This window comes from Geotrypetes seraphini, chromosome 1, assembly GCF_902459505.1.
Source record: "Geotrypetes seraphini chromosome 1, aGeoSer1.1, whole genome shotgun sequence".
Lineage (NCBI taxonomy): Eukaryota > Metazoa > Chordata > Amphibia > Gymnophiona > Dermophiidae > Geotrypetes > Geotrypetes seraphini.
The window spans coordinates 227,313,033-227,333,849 of NC_047084.1; the positions used below are offsets into that span (position 1 = coordinate 227,313,033).

Below are 20,817 nucleotides of genomic sequence, written 5' to 3' on the forward strand. Positions count from 1 at the left end.
CCACCCCAACGACTGAAGGAGAGAGATTACTCTCTGCGTCACCGACAAACTCTCCTGCCGGGATGAGGCGCGGATCAACCAATCGTCCAAGTAAGGGTGTACCCGAATCCCTTCCTTGCGTAGAAAAGCGGCTACCACCACCATGACCTTGGAAAACGTGCGGGGAGCCGTCGCTAGGCCAAAGGGCATTGCCCGAAACTGATAATGTTGGCCCAGAATCGCAAACCGCAGATACTGCTGATGCGGAGGCCATATCGGAATATGGAGGTACGCTTCCTTGAGATCGAGAGACGTGAGGAACTCTCCCGGCCTTACCGCCGCAATAACCGAGCGTACCGTTTCCATTCGGAAATGGCGCACACTGAGGAATCTGTTGACCCCTTTGAGATCCAGCACTGGTCTGAAGGACCCCCCCTTCTTTGGAACAATGAAGTACAGGGAATAAATACCTCTGCCTACCTCTTCCGGGGGCACCGGTACCACCGCCCCCAGATCGAGCAGCACCTGAAGGGTCCTGCGGACCTCGGCTCCCTTGGCCGCTCCATTGCACGGGGACACCACGAAAGAATCTACGACCGGAGCGGCGAATTCTAATTTGTACCCGTCGCGAACAATGTCTAACACCCACTGATCGGACGTGACTGTGGCCCACTCCGCCCGGAATGCCGAAAGCCGACCCCCTAAGGGCAGGGCGGAGGGAGCCCAGCCCCCGTCATTGCGGAGTGCGACTGGCTGGGGTACGGGCTGCCTGCCCTGGAGAGGGTTTCGTCGTGCGAAAGGAACTTCTCTGCTGAAACCGAGGTCTCGAAGCAGAGAACGGGCCAGATGCAGCCCTGGAAAAAGGTTTACCAGCCCTGGCACGCCTCACATCCCGGAAACGTGGTCTAGACGATGAGGCCCGTACCGGGGGCCTAGCCCTGTCCTCCGGTAAACGCTGCGTTTTGGTATCCCCAAAATCCTTTACCAGTTTATCTAACTCCTCTCCAAACAATAAACCCCCTTTAAAAGGGAGTCTCACCAGCCGGAGCTTGGACGCGGCATCGGCCGCCAATGACGGAGCCACAAGGATCTGCGTGAAACCACAGACAGAGACATTTGTTTCGCAGACGCCCGAACCATATCATACAAGGAGTCCGCTAAATAAGCCAAGCCGGCCTCCAAATCTGCCAGTTCCGCAGGGACAGAACCCCCAGACTCCAGCAAATTATCGGTCATCCCTTGTGACCATTGCAGACATGCCCGCGCTGCGTAAGAACTGCATATTGCGGCCTGTAAAGTAACCGCCGCCACCTCAAAGGACATCTTTAGGGATGCTTCAATCTTTCTATCCTGCGCATCCTTTAGTGTCACGCCCCCTTCAACCGGCAAGGTAGTCCTCTTGGTCACCGCCGCCACCAAAGCGTCCACCCTAGGTAACCGAAACTTGTCCAGTTCGGCCGGGTCAAGCGGATACAAGCGCCTCATGGCCTTTGCCACCCGCAAACTGGCCTCCGGCGCCTCCCATTGCGCCGAGATCAGCTCCTGCATGGCCTCATGGACCGGAAAGGACTTAGGCGGCCTACGTGTACCTGCCATCAGCGGGTTACCGGACACTTTAGCATCTTCCTGAGAAATATTCAAACTTTGTAAAGCCTTTGAAATAAAGGAAGAAAGCTCCTCTCCATGGAACAACCGGAGAGCGGAAGGGTCATCCCCCTCCCTACCCGGGATACTCTCCTCGTCCCAATCCAATAGTTCACCCTCCTCCAATGACTCAGGTAAAGAGAAAGGCGACCTGGGCAAAATATCTACCGCCTCCGCAGACACCAGCCTGCGCTTTTTAGCCCCCTGCGACCGCCCCGGGGACCCAGCTGCCCCCGCAGTGGGCCTGGTATCTGTCCCCTCCCCCCCCGCCGAGGTAGAGGGTACCGCAAGGGACCTCCCGGCCCCCAGCACCGGCTGAGTAGGCTGGGAGGACTTCAACTGAAACACATGATGGAGCAACTGTACAAACTCGGGCGACAAAGATCCCCAGTTAAGGGGCACTCCCCCACCCTGCTCCGAGCCGAGGGGCGGGCCCACGCCGGCCTCCAGCGCTCTCAGCTCTCCCCCCGCCGCCTCACACTTGTCTTCCGTGGCCGAGTCCTGCAGTCCCCCTGCATCGACTTCGAGCGGCGGGGACCTTGAGCGAGACTCCCGCACCCGGGAAATGGCCGCCTCACAAGCCGCCAAAAACGGATCATCTGCCGGCGCTTCCCTGCACCCGGCAGAGCACAGACCCGACAGTGTTCGACGCTCCCCACAGCGCGAACACTGCTGACCAGCCTCGGCAGCCATCCCCCCTCGGCTTTACTAAAGCTCCGCTTTTTTTTTTTTTTTTTTTTTACACACACGCGGTGAACGCCGCCGAACGCTGACTCCGCCCCCGAAGCCGCCCGGCACCCGGGAACGCTCCGAGGACCAGTACCAACAAGCAAGCAAAAAAAAAAATCACTCACCCAAACGGGAAGCCGCTCACCCCCGAAGCCAGGGAATTGTTGGTAAATGTACTGGAAGCCGAGTTTAACCCCTGCCCGGCTCAGTACACGCAGGAAGGCTCCTTTTTTTTTTTTTTTTTTTTTTACTGGAATGGAGAAGCCAGCCAATAGTCCTGCAACCTGGAAAGGAACCCCTCTATCCAACGGAGGGGAGGGTGGAGGAGGGACCTGGGAGGGCCCAGGTGTACCTCCTAAAGCCGGCACCAATCAGCCAGGCACCCCCAACCTACTGAAGAGAACTAGTCTCAACAGAGGAATTCCAACGGACCACCAATCCAATCTATCCGGCAGCAGCCAGAGACTAGGAGCTAGAAGGGTAGCTCCAACCCTGCTGGGAGATAGAGCAAAACTGAAGCAACAGAAGGAGCACCAGGCTTTAAGGCCAACTGTTAATCAGTTCTCTATCTCCACCTGCTGGTCGATGTGAGCTATACCCACTAGTCTCTGGATTCATCTGCTGCTTTGCTATGGAATGTAAAATATAGACAGCAGATATAAATTCAGACACATTTTGATCACTAAATTTAAAATAAAATCATTTTTCCTACCTTGTCTGGTGATTTCATGAGTCTCTGGTTGCACTTTCTTCTTCTGACTGTGCATCCAATCTTTCTTTCAGCCTGTATGCTTCCTCTCCTCCAAACCTCATTCCCTCCCCCAACTTTTTCTTCCTCTCTCCCTGCGCTTTCTTTCTTTCTCTCTTCATGCCCCCTTTCTTTTTTTTCCTATTTCTCTTCTTTCCTTCTGTCTCCCTGCCTGCCCCCTTTCTTTCTTTCTCCCTGCCCTTCCCCAAGCCACTGCCACTGTCGCTGCCATCGGGGAACAGGACCCAAACGCCACCAACGGATAACAGGCCCCAAAGCCGACGCATGCTCTCTCTGCATCGGGCCGATCAATCTTCCTCTCCCCGACGTCAATTCTGCCGTCGGAGAGGAAGTTCCGCCCAGCCAGGCAGCGATTGGCTGGCCCGAACTTCCTCTCCGACGGCAGAATTGACGTCGGGGAGAGGAAGATTGATCGGTCCGATAGATCGCCAAGGCAAAGGGAGTCCTGGATGATCGACTCACTTTGCCTTGGCGAGCTACCGGTCGATCGCGATCGACCTTTTGGGCACCCCTGCTGTAACGCATTAGATTCAAGGAAGTACACTATCCTTTCTTTCAGCAACACTTCCATTATTTTTCCAACAACTGAAGTGAGGCTCACCGGCCTGTAGTTTCCTGCTTCATCCCTGTGACTACTTTTATGAATAGGGACCACATCCACTCTCCTTCAATCCCCAGGAATCACTCCCATCTCCAGAAATTTGTTGAACAAGTCTTTAATAGGACTCGCCAGAACCTCTCTGAGCTCCCTTAGTATCCTGGGTCTGATCCCATCGCTTTGTCCACCTTCAGTTTTTCAAGTTGCTCATAAACACTCTCCTCCGTGAACGGCACAGAATCTACTCCATTTTCTCGTGTAACTTTGCCAAACAATCTTAGTCCTTCTCCAGGATCTCCAGACAATCTCGGGCCTTCTCCAGCTCAGACCCTGTCGGTAAATATCGGCCTCGATTCCTCGTAAATGGAGGGGTTTTCCTTTTTAAAATCGCCTGAAGAGGTCATTTTAATATTAATGATCTTGTTATACTACAGTTTTAATATTAATGACCTCATTGTACCACATTTGCATAGTATGGCTTATGGTTTAATTTTATTTAATATACTGCCCTTCCTTATGCAACAACAGAGCGCTTTACAAAATTACAATTAAAATAGAAAGGAACTCCATATCCAAAAAAGAAACAAACGAATATAAATTTTTTTAAATATATAAACAGTACAATTGGAAGCTGCCAGAAAGCACGGGAAAGACCACAGTAGCTACTGGACAGTGGGGGAGGTAAAAGCAAGGGAGAAGGGCTACTGCTGGACAGGGGGAGCAGGGAAATGGTATTACTGGACAGTGGGGAGATAAAAGCAATGGAGGGGGGGGGAGATAAAAGCAATGGAGAAGGGCTACTGCTGGACAGGGGGAGCAGAGAAAGGGTACTACTGGACAGGGGGGAGATAAAAGCAATGGAGAAGGGCTACTGCTGTACAGGGGGAGCAGGGAAAGGGTACTACTGGACAGGGGGGGAGGTAAAAGCAAGGGAGAAGGGCTACTGCTAGACAGGGGGAGCAGAGAAGGGGTGCCGCTGGACAGTGGGGAGAGAAAGAAAAGAAAAGAAAAGCCTAAGTGTACACATCTATTCTAGCACTCGTTAATGTAACGGGCTAAAAAACTAGTAGGTAATATTCAGAGACAGTAATTCTGTCAAAATTGATGGGACTCTAAAATAGATTATAGTAGGGCAGCATGACAAAGTCTGCACTTCTATTTATCTGAAAGCAGCTTTTAGGGCTAGATTCACTAAACCCACCGATCAAGACCCGACCGGTGATGGTACAAAAGTATGCGAGACAATTGAGCGCTGACAATATGGAGCAGACGATCGCAGGCAGAACATCAGCGCGCTGGACTTAAACTTAATTTTAAAGTGCTCCGAGGGTGTGTGTGTGTTGGGGGATACCCCCCACTTAAGTTAGTACTATTGCTGCTGCCGTTGGGGGGGGGTGGGGGGAACCCCCCACATTAGAGGAAACTTGACGTTTTTCCCTAAAAAAATGGAAAAAAACGCCTCTTCCCTCTATTTATGGGGGTTCCCCCCACCCAGTACCTCCACTCAATGGCAGCGCAAACAGTACTAACTTAATTGCAAGGGATCCCTCCCCAAACCCCCCCTTGGAGCACTTTAAAATTAAATTTAAGTCTGGCGCGCTGATGTCCTGCATGTGATTGTCTGCTCTGTATTGTCAGCGCTCGATTGTCCTGCACGTTTGACTATGAACCGAACCGACCACTTAGCGACCCAAACCCAATTCACTAACCTGCCTCTCGATCCAATTCCAATCCGCGCATGCAAATGAGGGTAGAGACATTCAAAAGTAGGGAAGGCAGCGATTCACAAACAAAAGTAAGGAACTCTGACTGGGTTGGCCGATCACATAAGAAGCGACTGCTGGGGACCAATCGCTCACGTCCCTGCCGCAGTAGAGGAGGTAGCCAGAACAGCACTGCTGACAGTTCACGGTCTGACTCTCCTGCTCTTGCCGCCCTGACTTCAGTGCGAGCCCGTGGTTTTAACCCGCGGGTTTAAAGCGGGGCCGCACTACGACGTGTGCAGCCCCGCTTTAAACCTGTGGGTTAAAAACACGGGCTTGCACTGAAGACGGGGCGGCAATTGCAGGAGAGTCGGGGTGAATCTCTAGGCCAAACAGTCACCAGAATAGGGCAGTGCTGCTCCAAAAAAGCTTTCACCAGGCTGCTGACTGAGAGTCAATAATCTACTTCTGCATTTGTAACATTCCTCTTTTCTGCTCTCAGGAAGACTGCTCCTCCTAGCTTCTGCTCTTCTTTTCTATTTGGCTAGTCTGGTTCTTGCCTGTGTCAGACCTGTACTCCAAAGAGGCCCGGAGATCTAGCTCATGCGCAGACCATGTTTAGATGGTCTGTGCGTGTGCTGGGATCGCTGTAGAGTGATCCGGGCAAGCAGATGGGGGGTGTTCCTCCGATCGCTCCCAACTGCATATTCAACTTTTAAGAATTCATCGGACCTGTTCGAATCAGGCCCGATCAGGCAGGTTCGTGAATCTAGATCTTAGAATGCAAAAATGTTAATATGTAAACTGAATTCAGAACAGATAAGATCATTTTCTTTCACTTTCTTAGAAGGACTGGCAGGCTGTTAATTGTTCAATGAACAAAAAAACATCAAAATGTGGAAGAAATTACTCAGAGGAAGATCAAGAACATTACCATGAATGCGTGTGTAAGGGTGTGGATCACAGGACAGACTTTGATCTACCAGCAACAAAACAAACTCTTAAAAGGAAAAACTGCAACACTGCCATCTAGTGCTCACTGTGGCATTTCATAGCTCATCTATAATGAATTCAATTAAATACAAACTATCAGTGGTGTAGCGAGGGTAGGAAGCACCTGGGCAGTGGCACCCCCACCTTCTTCCATGGCCCCCCGGACCCTGGCCACGCACTCACCTTCCCCTCCCGTACCTCTCTGGCTCTTCACTGGCATGAGCAGTATTTCCAAACTGCTGCTTGTGCCGGCATCGGCTCGCCCTTCAAAATCAATTCTTGAGGAAGCGAGTTCAGGAGAGACAAGGCCGGCACAAGCAGCAGGTAGGAGATGCTGCTTGCACCGGCAAAAAACCAAAGGGGTAGAGGGGCGAGAAGAGGAGAGGCACCAATGCCCCCACCTACACAGCACCTGGGGCTGTCTGTCCCCCCCCTACTATCCAACTGCAGGTTTTTGCTTATTTTTCCCACCATTAACTTGTTATTATTGCTATAAAATCATACCATAAATTGGAAATACCAGCATAAATGATTAAGAAAAGTTAAAATTTCTTAGGAAGAATAATTATTAGATTTACTATTTTGTGGAATTTCTTTAAATACTGATCAATAGAATGTATGAAAGATGGTGACCTCTCTAACTGTGGGCTAAATGGCATTACCGATGTTTGGAAAATGATGTCTATATATAATTTTTTATTTCTGTTTAAATTTCCATTTCTTTGCCTTGTGTAATTCAATAATTTTGAAAATTATAAAAAAAATAAATAAATATCATACCAAACAGAGCAGTAAGTACAAAATGTGATAAAGAATACTACAAATAGTGGCATAAGAGTAGAACATGCCTGCATTAATCTCAATTTCTCTGTTCTCCCACCCTTTACTCCATAAATCTAAATTCCAAATAAGCTGATCATTCAGAAGGTGAGTGAGAACATACACTGTGACAGGGAAGATGCGCAGCACAGTGAAAATCCTGAATCACTATATCAGGATGGGGAAACTTCCCTTGTCAGCAAAGGAGAGAGCTGTCAAACACCATTCTATCCAGAAAGGGGGTAGAAAGCATAGTATTTCCTCCAGCCAGACTTATTTATCCCCAGATAAGGAGTCTGTCACTTTAAAATGACCTGCACACAAGGGTAATCTAGGTCCCTGCACAGAACCCAGAGGGGGAGGGGAGATAAAGGCCCAGATTCATCACTAACCTGCCCAATTAACTCCACTCCATGTCCGATTCTACGCAGGCCAACTGATTAACAACGGGCCTGTATTCAAATGGGGACGATCTGAGGAACGCCCCCCTCCAACTACACGGATTGCGATCAAGTGATCCAGATGCATGCGCAGACCATCTACTTTGCCTGTAGATGGTCTGCACATGAGTTTGATGTCCATGTGTTTTTGGGGGGTTTTTTTTCTAACTTTTTACTCGTGAGCCTGTGGTTTTAACCTATGGGTTTAAAGCAGGTTAAAACCACGGGCTCGTGCTGCAGGGAAGGGTGGAGAATCGGGGCAGAGAAGACTGGAGGAGGAGAGTTGGCAGAGCTTGGGGCAGAGAGCAGGGCTGGAAGATCGGGGCAGGAGAGTCAGGGCATAGCTCGGGGCTGAGAGCAGGGCTGGAAGTTGGCAGGGATTTCAGAGCGGCAATGGAGCAGGAGAGTCGGCAGGGACGTGTGTGACTGTTCCTCAGCAGTCGCTTGTTTTGGGATCGGCCAGCCCAGTTGGTGTTCCTCTTTTTTTTTAGTGAATTGCTGCCTGCCTACATTTGTATGCTGTTCACCCTCATTTGCATGCGCAGATTGGAGAATGATCGGGACAGAGGTTAGTGAATCGGGTTGGTGGGAAATTGAGTCGCTAAGTGGTCGGAACTTGATCGGTGGGCTTAGTGAATCTAGCCCAAAGTCCTTAATTACAGGGTTACTTGAGAGAGCTCTGAAATCAGTAAGCAGAGAGAATCTCTAAGCCAATGAGAAGCTACCACACACCAGCTGAACCCATTAAACAGGGAAGCAAAAATCAGTACAGGACGGCAGCTGAAAAGGTAACAGAAGGGCAACAGCCATGGAGTAACAGGAGCAACCATCAGCCTGGTAGCAGTTTCTACTCTCTAGCACACACAAATCTACATCTCTCCATGCTATAAGGTAAAGCCCACAGCTTTGAAAGAGGAAGCCAGAGTGTTTACAAGTAATCAGAATCAAATTCCTGATAGAGAGAGAAACGCTGCTAAGTGGCACAGATTTATTGCAGCTAAGCATTCCAGTCAGGTTAGGGTTCCAGACACTGGAATCCCTAGTTCTGAATTAACCCCAGACTCTGAGAAGTGGGAATCTATCTCTGTGGGTTGTGATTTTTCATGAGATCCTAACTTGGAAGAGGATTGAGTGATGCAGTGGCAACCTGAACCAGGTATCCCTGATTGAAAGGAGAAATTCCTTTAGAGCTAAAGTTTGTGGTACAATGAAAGATGTTTTCTACCCTGGTGTACATGAATGTATAGAATTAATAAATCTAAAACCTGTTGTTCAAAAAAAGCTTAAAAGACAACAATAAATTGCATGTGTTTTGTACCTGCACATGTGCAGGGTTATGAGAAACTGTGGGAGAAAGTACCTGCTTTATTTTCTCATTGCTTCTAAGGGATCTATAGAAGCAAAGTTAAGAGACTTGCCAAGCATTAAACTTATGATTGTTTTGTACTATGATTTGCCAGAGCTATGGAGCTTTATGAAAGCATTATTCCATGAATGGAACTGTTTGGTTACAGAAGAAAGCCTAATATAAATGAACCTTGTTTAAGAGACTTTTGGATACAGGACTCTTTATTACAATTGGGCCACTCCAAGGCTAAAGCTCAGCTTGATGTTTGGTTGTGGCATAGGTAAGCCAAGGCTTTCACCTACCCCCTGCCGCAAAACAAATCTGTAATGTACAGAACAGTAAATTGATATAAGGCACAGTAATAATATCGGCAGATTCTAGTAAATAGGCACATCATTCTTGAAGCCCACCCATGTTCATTAGCCTGCTTACTGTCTCAGACATGTCCGATTGCAAGCTATCTTGTTTCTGTCCAGAATGGTAAAGGATAGAAAAGACCACTGCTATCAGAAAGGGATCAAGGAGTATCATCCAGAGCTCCAGGACTGTTAGTGCAGGTTGCACCCAGGTAGGTGACTTGTTTGTTCCATATAGTTATATGTTTTAAATGGTTCATGATTATTTCATGTTAAATGTTTTAATATGAGCAGAACATTGCTTCTTAGGGAGATTCCCCAACATATCTCAGTATCGGCATGCTAACCACACCCTTAATTACACCAGTCATAGATCTGTTGTGAAGGTGGACATCTAAATGTGGTAGAAACATGCCTAAGTGATGGTCTTCTGTAAGTTACATATGTAATTGAGATATCCTCTTATATCCTATCCTTGAAAATACACACTATAAGTTAAGTAGGTGTCCTACTGGTACTTCATAGGTAAGTAACACATGGAATGAGGGGGCATAGGATGAAGGCAAGAGGGAACAGATTCAGAAGTAACATCAGAAAATAATTTCTCACGGTAAGTGTGATGAATGCTTGGAATGGCCTCCTAGTGGAGACAAGCTTGTCCTAAGTTTTCTTGAATTGTATCTCAATTCAAGAAAGCTTGGGACAAGTGCGCTGGATCTCTAAGGGAGAGGGAGGAATTGTAGATGGCATGGTTAGGCAGACTAGATAGGCCATATGGTCTTTACCTGCCTTCATTTTTCTCTGTTTCAAAGGGGAGCATAAATGCAGGTGCCAAGATTATGGAATTGCGCTCCCTGAATAACGAGGCCTCTTACCTTCGTATCTGATGGAAGAGTCGCATCCTTTCTGTGGAGTAGCCACTCTCAGGAATATCTGCTGCCTCCACGAATGTCTTCGGGTCCTTACAGGGCTGTCATAAGCAACACTCCCAGGACTGTCTTTAGACTCAAAAGCACTACAATTAGAAATGGCCACAGCTGTTTAAGAATAATGGTTGGGTTACCTGGTAAACCACTGAAAGCTTTTAACACTAGTAAAAGCACACCTGTGAACATAGGAGTCTTAAGTGGTCAACTAAGCAAGTTCCCTGCATTTTACACACTGCACCATATGCTTAGGGAGGATACTGTAATGCAAACACACATGAAAGCACTTATTACTTCATTGTTAAAAAATGGTAATGTACTGTTAGCTGTTAATTTTGCTACAAGTTAAAATCAGACTCTACAGACCGAGTTCCAATGACAGACTCAAATATATCCACCCCTTAGGCCATACTGTTACAGAAACAGACTTTCTGCAGCCATGTGGGCACAGCGGCTAAAATTAAGATACACAGGAATTACTAAACACACCAGTGAAACAACTTTAAAGTAAAGCAGGTAGAACTTAAACCTACCTTTTCTTGATGTCAGAGTTATTTTCAGCTACAGAAGCCAGAAATTTAAGAAAGTTTGGCACAGAAGAGGAGGAACGAAGCTTCTTGCGTAGAGCACTGCGGTAGGATGTGCTGAGAGCAGAGTTTAGAATGAAGAGGTCATCAAGTCAACATGCAAAGCTAAGTACACATACAGAATGCTTCAAGACACAAAAGCCAATGCCACACTACTGTGGAGCTCTAAAGGAGAAGACAGTTTCTCACACAAAACAAATAAAAAGTAGATAGGAGTTAGAGAAAAAAATATTTATGAGGACTGATCCAATCAAAAAAATGTTGGCCTGTTAAAGAGATAAATATTTCATAGGGCTGTCATTTATGGAGGTAATTTTAGGAGATTCTGGATCCATGCATCTCACAATCTTTGGATCCTGTAGGACAAGGCATGACGTTGTGAGCTAACTTCTAGCTCACAATAGGTATACAAGACAATTTAACTTCCATTTGGTCTTTCTCATGTAAATAAGTGAAAAACCTTCATATTTTACAGAACACAAAAAGGATTGCTATTTTACAAAATAAGAACTTTCAACTAAAGTTTTGTCAACAGCTTCTAAAGCACATTCAATGGAACATCTTATCCAGAAAGCAGGCAAAATCTTCTGTCACGTATTGTAATAAGAACATTTTAGTTCCCATCTCATGACATGCACAGAACTAGAAGTATGCAACACTATTAAAAATAAAACAAGAACAAACCGTGCATCTGCTCTCACCTCTTTTGCAAAACATGCCCACTTTGTTCTCTGCTTGAATTGGGCTTTAACTTTTGTAAAAAATTTGGAGAGGAGGCTGATGTTTTAAGACGAGCTGGAGGAGGGGGAGTTGCTGGTTGAGCAGAGTAGCTCGTAGACTCATTTGGAGGTAGGCTCAAGCTAAACAGAAGCATTCCAGGGAGTGAGGGAGGACAACAGAAGTTGGGAGGGAGGGGAAGAAAAAGAAATAATGCAAAGAGCAAAAAAGGAAAGGAATGAAAAGCAAGAACAGCAGGAGAAAACTAAAAGATTAAAAATCCTTCAGATTCTCTCTAAAAGCAGTCTTCTATTATTATTATTTTCAATGCTAAGGCAGGGACATCCGATGTGCAGCTCAAGGGTTAAATATGCCCTGCCTGATCTTGGGATGGAGTACATTTGAAATTTCTTAGCAAATTTTTGTCTTAATTAGCTAGCACACATGATCCTTAAGCATTACAGAGCTATTTGTTGAATATGGAGTCATAATTTCATAAAATATCTACTAATGTTAAAGAATATAAATTATGCCATAATAGCTAAAATATCAGACACCAGGAGTAAATCATCCTAGAGCAGGGGTGTCAAAGTCTCTCCTCGAGGGCCGCAATCTAGTCAGGTTTTCAGGATTTCACTGCTTTCATTGTATGCTAATAGATCTCATGCATATTCATTGGGGAAATCCTGAAACCCTGACTGGATTGCGGCCCTCGAGGAGGGACTTTGACATTCCTGTCCTAGAGTGAGATTTCCATCTCCAAAGAGAGATTTTTCAAATAGTGTGTCCAGGATATAAATCTAGAAAGATTTGTGTACTCTTGCTTTGCAAATGAATAAAAGTAGCATTGAAATATTTGCTTTTATTTGGTACAAGGGTATAGAAAAGCAACAGGCAACATGGGACAATTTTCAAAGAAATTTATCCAAGTAAGTAAGCAGTTACTCGTATACATATTCCAGACTTAAAAGTGTCTTCCACTCAGCAGCTAAAAATGTATATGCAGTATAAATTTCAGAGGAGATACATTTGTCAGCACTGAGAAAAAGGGACAGGGGAGGGGGCAGTAGGCAAAAGGGGAACTAGGATATCTTTCTAGTGCAAGGTGTCAAACTTCAGTCTTTGAGGGCCACTACCCAGTCAGATTTTCAGGATTTCCCCAATGAATATGCATGAGATTTGTTCCAAGTGCTGCCTTCAGAATACATAAAAAGTTATCATGCATATTTATTGTGAAATCCTGAAAACCTACCTGGGTAAGGTTTGAGGTTCTAGTGACTGGGCTATTTTTCTTTCTTCCTCTGAAAGCAGTATCAGGATCAGCATGCTGACACTGTGGCTCTGATGAGCGAGGCACACCTTCCAGTGAGTGAGGCACAGCATCGCTAAATATTCATGCGACTTGCACACCTATGGATTTCTGTTGGAAAAAATGTGAACATCTTGATTCATGTAACAAAATCCTTAGAAGCAGTAGCTTTGAGCAAGTCCCAGGACTCGAATAGTATGGTTGCAGTTGCACAATTTGTACTGTTGAGATATTTGCTATGATATTTTATGAAAAATTTTTTTTTAAAAAAACTTTTGTTCTTAATCTTTTCTTTTCTATTTTTAATGGAGTTCTTCTCTTGATGAATAAGAATTGTGTATTGTAAACCGCTTAGCCCCTTTTAGGCTGTTATGCGGTATGTAAAGTTCTTAATAAACAAACACCAGTTCCACAAGAGGAGGAGATGGCTTCCATTGCCAAGGAAACCTTGGTCAAGGATTCTTCAGTGTCACCAGGTCTTCCCTTTAATGTGCCATACTGCTACTCCTATGTAAAGAATATGCAGTGCAAATATAGCATAAATTCAAATCTTTGCCTCTGAATCTCAATTTATCCAAATTCTAACCATCTCCCCTCCTTTTCCTGTCCCCTCCTTGTAATTGAAAACTAGTTACCAATACACTTGGCAATTACTCTTTGTATCTTCACTGTACATGTAGTCTCTTCCTCTGTAAACCGCTTTGAACTGTTTGTGGTATAGCAGTATACAAAAATAAAGTTATTATTATTATTAGAGCTGGAAAATTAACTCCGTGGTCCCTATTGATTCCTAACTCTGGACCGGTTTTAGGAAAATCAGCTCCAAATGCATTCCTACCTTAATCCTATTTATGGAGTTCCTTCAATTTCTTTTAAAATTAAATACTGTAAACCACCTAGAAAGTTCCCTAATTGGGTGGTATACCAAATTTTAAATAAACTTGGAAAGTGCAAAACAAGAGTACGCCTTGGAGGAGATATGCTTCCACAGTGTCACCTAGACACACTGTCTGGGGAGAAGACCTTGAAGATGGAGTGTGACGAAGACAACTGCAAACAATTCCTTGGTTCTCTTATACACATGTTAATTCCCTTTGGAAAGAAGTCTGGGTTATCATACAAAAGATATTTCAAATCAGATATCATTCTCAATCGTTATATTCAAATCACATTCTCCAGATATTAGTATTTCTGCTAAAAATAGGAAATTATTTGATATTGTGCTTACAATTGCCCAGAAGTTAATTCTTTCCAATTGGAAAACCTCACATCTTCTTAATACTAGTGCTTGGTGGAACTCAATCCTTTTCCATCAGAGATGTGAAATGGTAACAGCAGAAAAGTTGGGGGTATTTAGAACAATTCACAAACATTGGTCCCTTTTATCTTCTCTCTGTGACCTTTCTTTATCACAACTGAATTAATTTCATAGTCCTCCTGGGATACACTGAATCCTTCTTTTGATAAAAGTGGTGTATAAATTTAATTTGCTCTTTTATATGCACTGTGCTTCCACATTTTGTATTTCATATTATTTACTACAATATTTTCTTGTTTTGTGTTCTTTATATACAGTAATTAAGTTCAAATATGTTGAACATTTATTGTATTTTTTAATTATATTTTTCAATAAAATATCTTGGGGGAAAAAATAAAAGGAGTGTGATGAAGAGGACAATAACAAATATTTTGTATAACAAGAAGATTGTTATAAGAAGCAATGGGTCTTATATAGTCAGTAGCAAATACTGACTGTCTAAGAAGTGCTTTTTCAAAAACATTCCCATATGTTATGGTTGTGATCAGCACCAAGGTACAAGAGACATTCTGCATGTGTGTCACAATACTTGATTTTCATGCCACAGTATGAACAGGAATGACATTCTGATTTTGGAAACAATGTCTTTTTTCCCCAGAAAAGAATAAATTTATATTTTTTATTTTTTTTTTTTTGGGGGGGGGGGGGTATTGTATGTTTTTGTACCATCTTGTATAGATGAGTCTTTTCTAGTTTTAAATGACATTTTTACGATATGCACGACTATGATCTTACTTTCGTTAAGTCAAGTGGTATTAGAAAGTATAATGAACTATAAAATGCAGGCACAATGAAAACAGCAGCAACAAAAAAACAACTAAAGGCCTGAGGAGTTGACTGCGTACATTTTCAGAACTTTACATTAGAGTTTTACATTCTGAGAGAACCGTTCCATCCTGGCACCATCAGATGCTGTTGTGTGTTATTAATCCTGGTGACTATGAAAAACATTATTACAGATGAGCAACATTGCTTTCGGTTTCATTCTACCCTTTATTTCGGGCATGTTTTCTATTTCTAATAAGTTCAGCATTGAAAAATGAGCTGGCATCCTTACAGGTTTACCACTGCTTGCCAGCAGCACTGTTTTATACCAGCAAGATAGACACCTATGAGATATAGATGTAAATGTTTATATCAAGATTCTATTCATAGAAATGCTTTGAGATACAGCTCCGCTTCACATTTTTTTTTGCAGGAAAGCTACAGTCAATTTAAGCCGCCCCTCACCCTTCTCAGCTCAGACTATGTATTATACCTCAGTTTTGAGGGGAAGGGGGGGTTATTCAATAATTTGTTGACTACAACTCAAAAGAAAAAGTAAAGAAAAATATATGGTAATTTTAGGAAAAATTGCATGCCAAAGCAATTATGCGACTATCTAGCCTACAATAGGAGGCGAAAGAACAGTAAATCATAAACCAAGACAACCCTCAATGACACTCTAGTACCAAAAAACCTTAATAAACCCCTATACACATCTTATTTGCAAAGAAAAAAGGATGGGAAAAACATCAGTACCTCATTCTCTAGAAGTTTCTTAAGTTTCAAAGGGTCAAAAAGGAAAAAAAAAAACCCATATTGGTTCCCCTAAACGTTTATAGGGAAACTGCAAGTAAGAAGTAGCCTCAATGAATAAAACCACAGCTCTTATCTGCAGGAAAGACTTTCTACATAACTCGACTCACTCAAGCACGTCAGACCAATGTGTGGAGGGCCTGGTGTGAGGGACAGATGCTGGACTATGTGCGATGGAGGAAAGGGAGGGGATGCCGTTGCACACACCTTGCTCCATGCATGTTCCCAGGCTGTGTAGGTGGTAAACTGCACTCTCTATGGTGCAAGAATTAGGTGACTGGGTTTTATCATCCCTGTCTATAATTGTAAATAAATCGCTACAGCTGAACATTATGCCAAAAATTGTTAAAGACTGATATGATTAAACCTAAATTGAAAAGGGCCCAAGATGTGTATGTTGATCACGTTTTTCAAATTACTGTAGATTGTCATAGTAATCCAACTAGTATAATCGGTTGTAGTAAACTGAAGGTATTGTCAGTAGCTCAGCTGAAGCCCAGGGAAGGCATCCAGCTACACTCAAAACATTTTGCGTCACTTCTCTCCTCCCATGTGGCCTAATAGGCATCTTTCCCTCTGCACTAACAGCGTATTATGTAAGAACGCAAGAATAGCCTTACTGGGACAGACCAATGGTCTATCAAGCCCAGTAGTCCGTTCTCACGGTGGCCAATCCAGGTCACTAGTACCTGGCCAAAACCCAAGGAGTAGCAATATTCCATGCTATCAATCCTCCTGAGTTGGACATATAGATTGGTCCATGTTTACTGTGCTGCATGCTGACACACACAGCTGATTCACCATCAGGCACTATTTTTAGAGATACGTATGAGAGGAAGTATGTATTGGGCCATAAGAAGCAGGTCAATTTTAAGCTTAAAAACACACACACACACACACCCCTCCTTCATCTACCGTCTTTCTCTGAAAATAAGACACTGTCTTATATTAATTTTGGGCCCAAATAGCGCACTAAGTCTTCTTTTCAGGGAAACACGGTATTTCAGCTCATAATAACCTGCTTATCTGCTTCCCCGCCCCACCTCTCAGCTGGTGGGACTTGGGTATCCCCTCTAGCCATTGCAAATGTACCACAATTTTAGGTGAACCAGGATCCATTTGTGACTCCAGCCTTCAACCGAGTGTCTCTATTTCTCTCATATATACCCATGCCATCACCCAGTCTCTCTCTCACATCCCCCTCCAGTCACCCTGTTTCGCTCTCTTAAATCTCCTTCCAGTGTTCTCTCACTCACACATCTCCACTCCAATCAGCCTGTCAGTCTCTTAGATCGCTCTCCAGTCTTCACTGTCTCTCACACACACTTCTCCCCCTCCCTCCAGTCACCCTGTCTCATTCTCATATCCTCTTCAAGTTTTTACCACTTACTCTCCTCATCTTGCAAATAGCATGCTTACTACCTCCCTGTTGCTGCTATTCTGCTCCCTGTTAGCTTGAGTAGTATGGTGCGAGAAGATCGGGCAGGTCTTGTGGTTTAGAATCTTGTGAGATTTGGAAGTCGCGAGACTTGCTGAATTTCCTGCACTGAGCAGCATAAGCAGTCCGACAGGGAGAGATGGGAGGGGCGGTGGCAGGGGGAAGCGCTTCCACTAGGGCTTATTTTTTGTGAAACACCGTAGTATAAAACTTGATTCTTTACATATCAGAAGGTTACTGGAAAATTCATCCAAAATACCTCTACCTGCTATGTTAACATGGTACTGACAAATTGTTCCTTAGATTTTTCTATCTTGAGTCTTTGCATAATTGCTTAAAAATGAGACTGTTTCCATAGGTAACAAAAGTGTTACTAATCTAATCTAATCTTCTATTTCTGCTTCGCTCATACTAGGTAGGCTCAAGGCGATTTAAAGAGGGGGGCGAGGAAGGAGAAGGGAGAAGGAGGGGGTGGGAGAAGAGAAGAGGAGGGTAGGAGGGGGTAGGGAGAGGGGTGGAGAGGATACAGGTGATTAAGTGTCAAATAGATGAGGTTTTCAGTTTCTTCCGGAATATGGTGTAGTTAGGTTCCATCCTGGTCATTTCAGTAAGGCCATTCCAAATTTTTACGCTTAGAAAGGTGAGCATGGAGTGGAAAACACGTTTGTATTGCAGATTTTTTGTGGAAGGGAGATTTAGAAGTATTCTGTTGAGGGTTCTGCAGGAAGTAGACCATACCTTGGAGAAGAGTTGGATGAGAGTTTCCGTAAAGTATACAGTGAATGATGCATGCAGTTTTGAAGGTTATTCGTGATGGGATAGGTAGCCAGTGCAGTTGCCTAATGAAGTCTGTAATCGAGTAATATTTTCTTAGGTTGAAGATTACTCAAAGTATGAGGAATATATGTCTGCTGCTGCGACAATGCTTCGACAAATGAGTTCTGCTTGAACTTTTCCTGCAAGGGTACTGTGAAATCTAAAAACGTGAGATATATAATTTTATCATCCTGCAGGGTTCCTTGGTATCTCCATCTCCTATTATTTGGCAATCAAATCTTTGACTTGAAAATTTGTATTGAAGGATCCATATCTAGCTTGGCTCTACTTTTCTTTTGTATAGATGATTGCCTTACATAGCAACATAATAAATGACAGCAGAAAAAGACCTCAACAGTCCATCCAGTCTGCCCTATAATTACATGTATTACAATTTCATGATTAAGTGTCTTTTTTTTTTTGGGGGGGGGGTTCTTTTTTTTACTTCTGGGCCATATAGGCCTTAAGGGTCAGATTCTGTTAATGTCACCTATATTTGTCAATCACATGTTAGGTATCGCTAACAGAATTGCACCTACATTGAAGGCATCTTTAATGTAGGCCAATGGTTTACCTTGCCTATATTGAGGTACCTAATGTAGACACCTACTGTTACTTTACAATGCCTAGAAGCGCCTAAGTTTAAAAAATGCCCTTGATCCATACCTACACAGTGTTAATTGCCTAGGTGTAGGCGCCTACCACCAAATTAGCCTTAATTTTTGTGTCATTATGAGCTTGTTAAAGCTCATTAATGATGCCATTAACTCTAATTCAGACTGTGAAAATCTGCCCAATACAATCCTCATGTTCCAAATAGCTAGGGCTCCCGTCGAAGCACTCCCAAGCCCCATCCTAAACTGACTTGCCATATACGGGACACATATTGTTCAAATCTGCCCAGTACCGGCCTTTGTTCTTCAATTTATACCATTCATATTCTAATTCTGTGTTCATCCCGTGCTTTTTTGAATTGTGTCACCATATTCCTCTCCACCACTTCCCTTGAGAGGGCATTCCAGGCATCCACCACCCTCTTCATGAAAAATAATTTCCTAACATTACTCCTAAGTCTGCTACCCCACAACCTCAATTTATGCCCTCTAGTTTTACCAATTTCCTTTCTCTGGAAAATATTTGGTTCTAAATTAATACCTTTTCAAGTATTTAAATGTCTGTATCATATTACCTCTATCCTTCCTCTCCTCTGGAGTATACATGGTAAGGTCTTCCAGTCTCTTCTCGTACATCTTTTAGCGCAAATCCCCTACTATTTTCAGAATTTATATCCTTAGCCAGATATGGCCTCACTAATGACCTGTACATGGACATCATTACCTCCTTTCTTCTGCTGGTTATGCCTCTATATAGCCTAGCATCATTATAGTTACAGCCACTGCCTTATCACACTGTTTTGTTGCCTTCAGACCCTTAGACACTATCACTTCAAGGTCCCTCTCTCAGTCTGTGCTCATCAGACTCTCACTTCCCAGCAAATACATCTCCCTTGGATTTCTACTTCCCAAATGCATCAATCTGCACTTCTTTGCATTAAATTTTAGTTGCCAGACAATAGACCAATCTTCTAAATTTTGCCAAACTTTTTTCATGTTTTCCATTCCCTCTGGGGTGTCTACTCTGTTTCAAATCTTTAGTATCATCCGCAAAAAGGCAAACCTTGCTTTCTAACCCTTTGGCAATGTTGCACCAATCCCTGAGGCACTCCACACTCAGGGCAGGATTAATTCATCGAGGGCTCCTAGGCACATAAGTACACTGGGCCCCCTACCCCACCCCACCATGCACCCAGGTGGAAACAGGAAGCTGCGTCAGAGGGAAGCTTTTGGCAAGCAGCACCACTTGTACAATTACAGTTCCCGTTGCTTGTCTTACTTTCTGTTGATGGGGGGGGGGCCGCATTGCCGATCCGGGGAGGGGGCCCGCGTTGTCAATTGATGCTGGAGGGGCCCATCGCCGTTTGGAAAAAACAATGTTGATGCCCTCCTTCATCGGGCCCCCCTGACCATTTCGGGCCCTAGGCACGTGCCTACTGGGCCTATTGGTTAATCCTGCCCTGACTCCACTACTCACTTTTCCTTCCTCCGAGCAAATTCCATTAACCACCACTATCTGACATCTGTTTGCCAACCAGTTTCTAATCTAGCTCACCACTTTGGGTCCTAACTTCAGCCCGTCAAGTTTGTTCAAGTACCTTCTATGAGGAACCGTTGAAAGGCTTTGCTGAAATCTAAGTAAATTACATCTAGTGCATGTCTTTGATCCAACTGTCTGGTCACTAAAATAAAGAATTCAACCAGATTCATTTGGCACAATTTAAATTTAGTAACCATGTTGTCTTGGATGCAGATTCTAGGAAATTCACTATTCTTTCCCTTCAGCATTGCTTCCATTATTTTTCCAGTAACCAAAGTGAGGCTTACCGGCCTGTAGCATCCCACTTCATCTCTGCTACCACTTTTGTAAAGAGGGACTGGACATCTACCGTATTTGCCGGCGTATAAGACGACTTTTCAGTACCTTAAAATCCTCCCCAAAGTCGGGGGTCGTCTTATACGCCGGGTACTGTTTAGAGAGCTGCACGGGGACGCCCCTAGGGTCGCGGGGATCCCGTGGGGACGCCCCCTAGGGTCGCGGGGATCCCATGGGGATGCCTCCGAGGGTCGCGGGGCTCCTGCGGGGCTGGATGCTCAGTCTTCTGGATGTACGCGGCTCTTCTTCTCCCTACCTTC

General features: G+C 44.4%; 1 protein-coding gene across 4 annotated transcripts in view; it reads right to left on the reverse strand.

Annotated features, from left to right (window-relative positions):
- TBC1D1 (TBC1 domain family member 1) overlaps positions 1-20,817 on the reverse strand; it is a 322,295-nt gene that overhangs the window by 143,889 nt on the left and 157,589 nt on the right. For 3 of the 4 annotated variants that reach the window (XM_033947560.1, XM_033947546.1, XM_033947552.1), the window contains exons 11-13: positions 11,593-11,751; positions 10,838-10,948; positions 10,254-10,393 (exon numbers count right to left, since the gene is read on the reverse strand). In XM_033947560.1, the coding sequence (XP_033803451.1) occupies positions 10,254-10,393; positions 10,838-10,948; positions 11,593-11,751 (410 nt within the window). The remainder of the gene's footprint in view (positions 1-10,253; positions 10,394-10,837; positions 10,949-11,592; positions 11,752-20,817) is intronic. The other variant, XM_033947569.1, reaches the window with a different exon arrangement.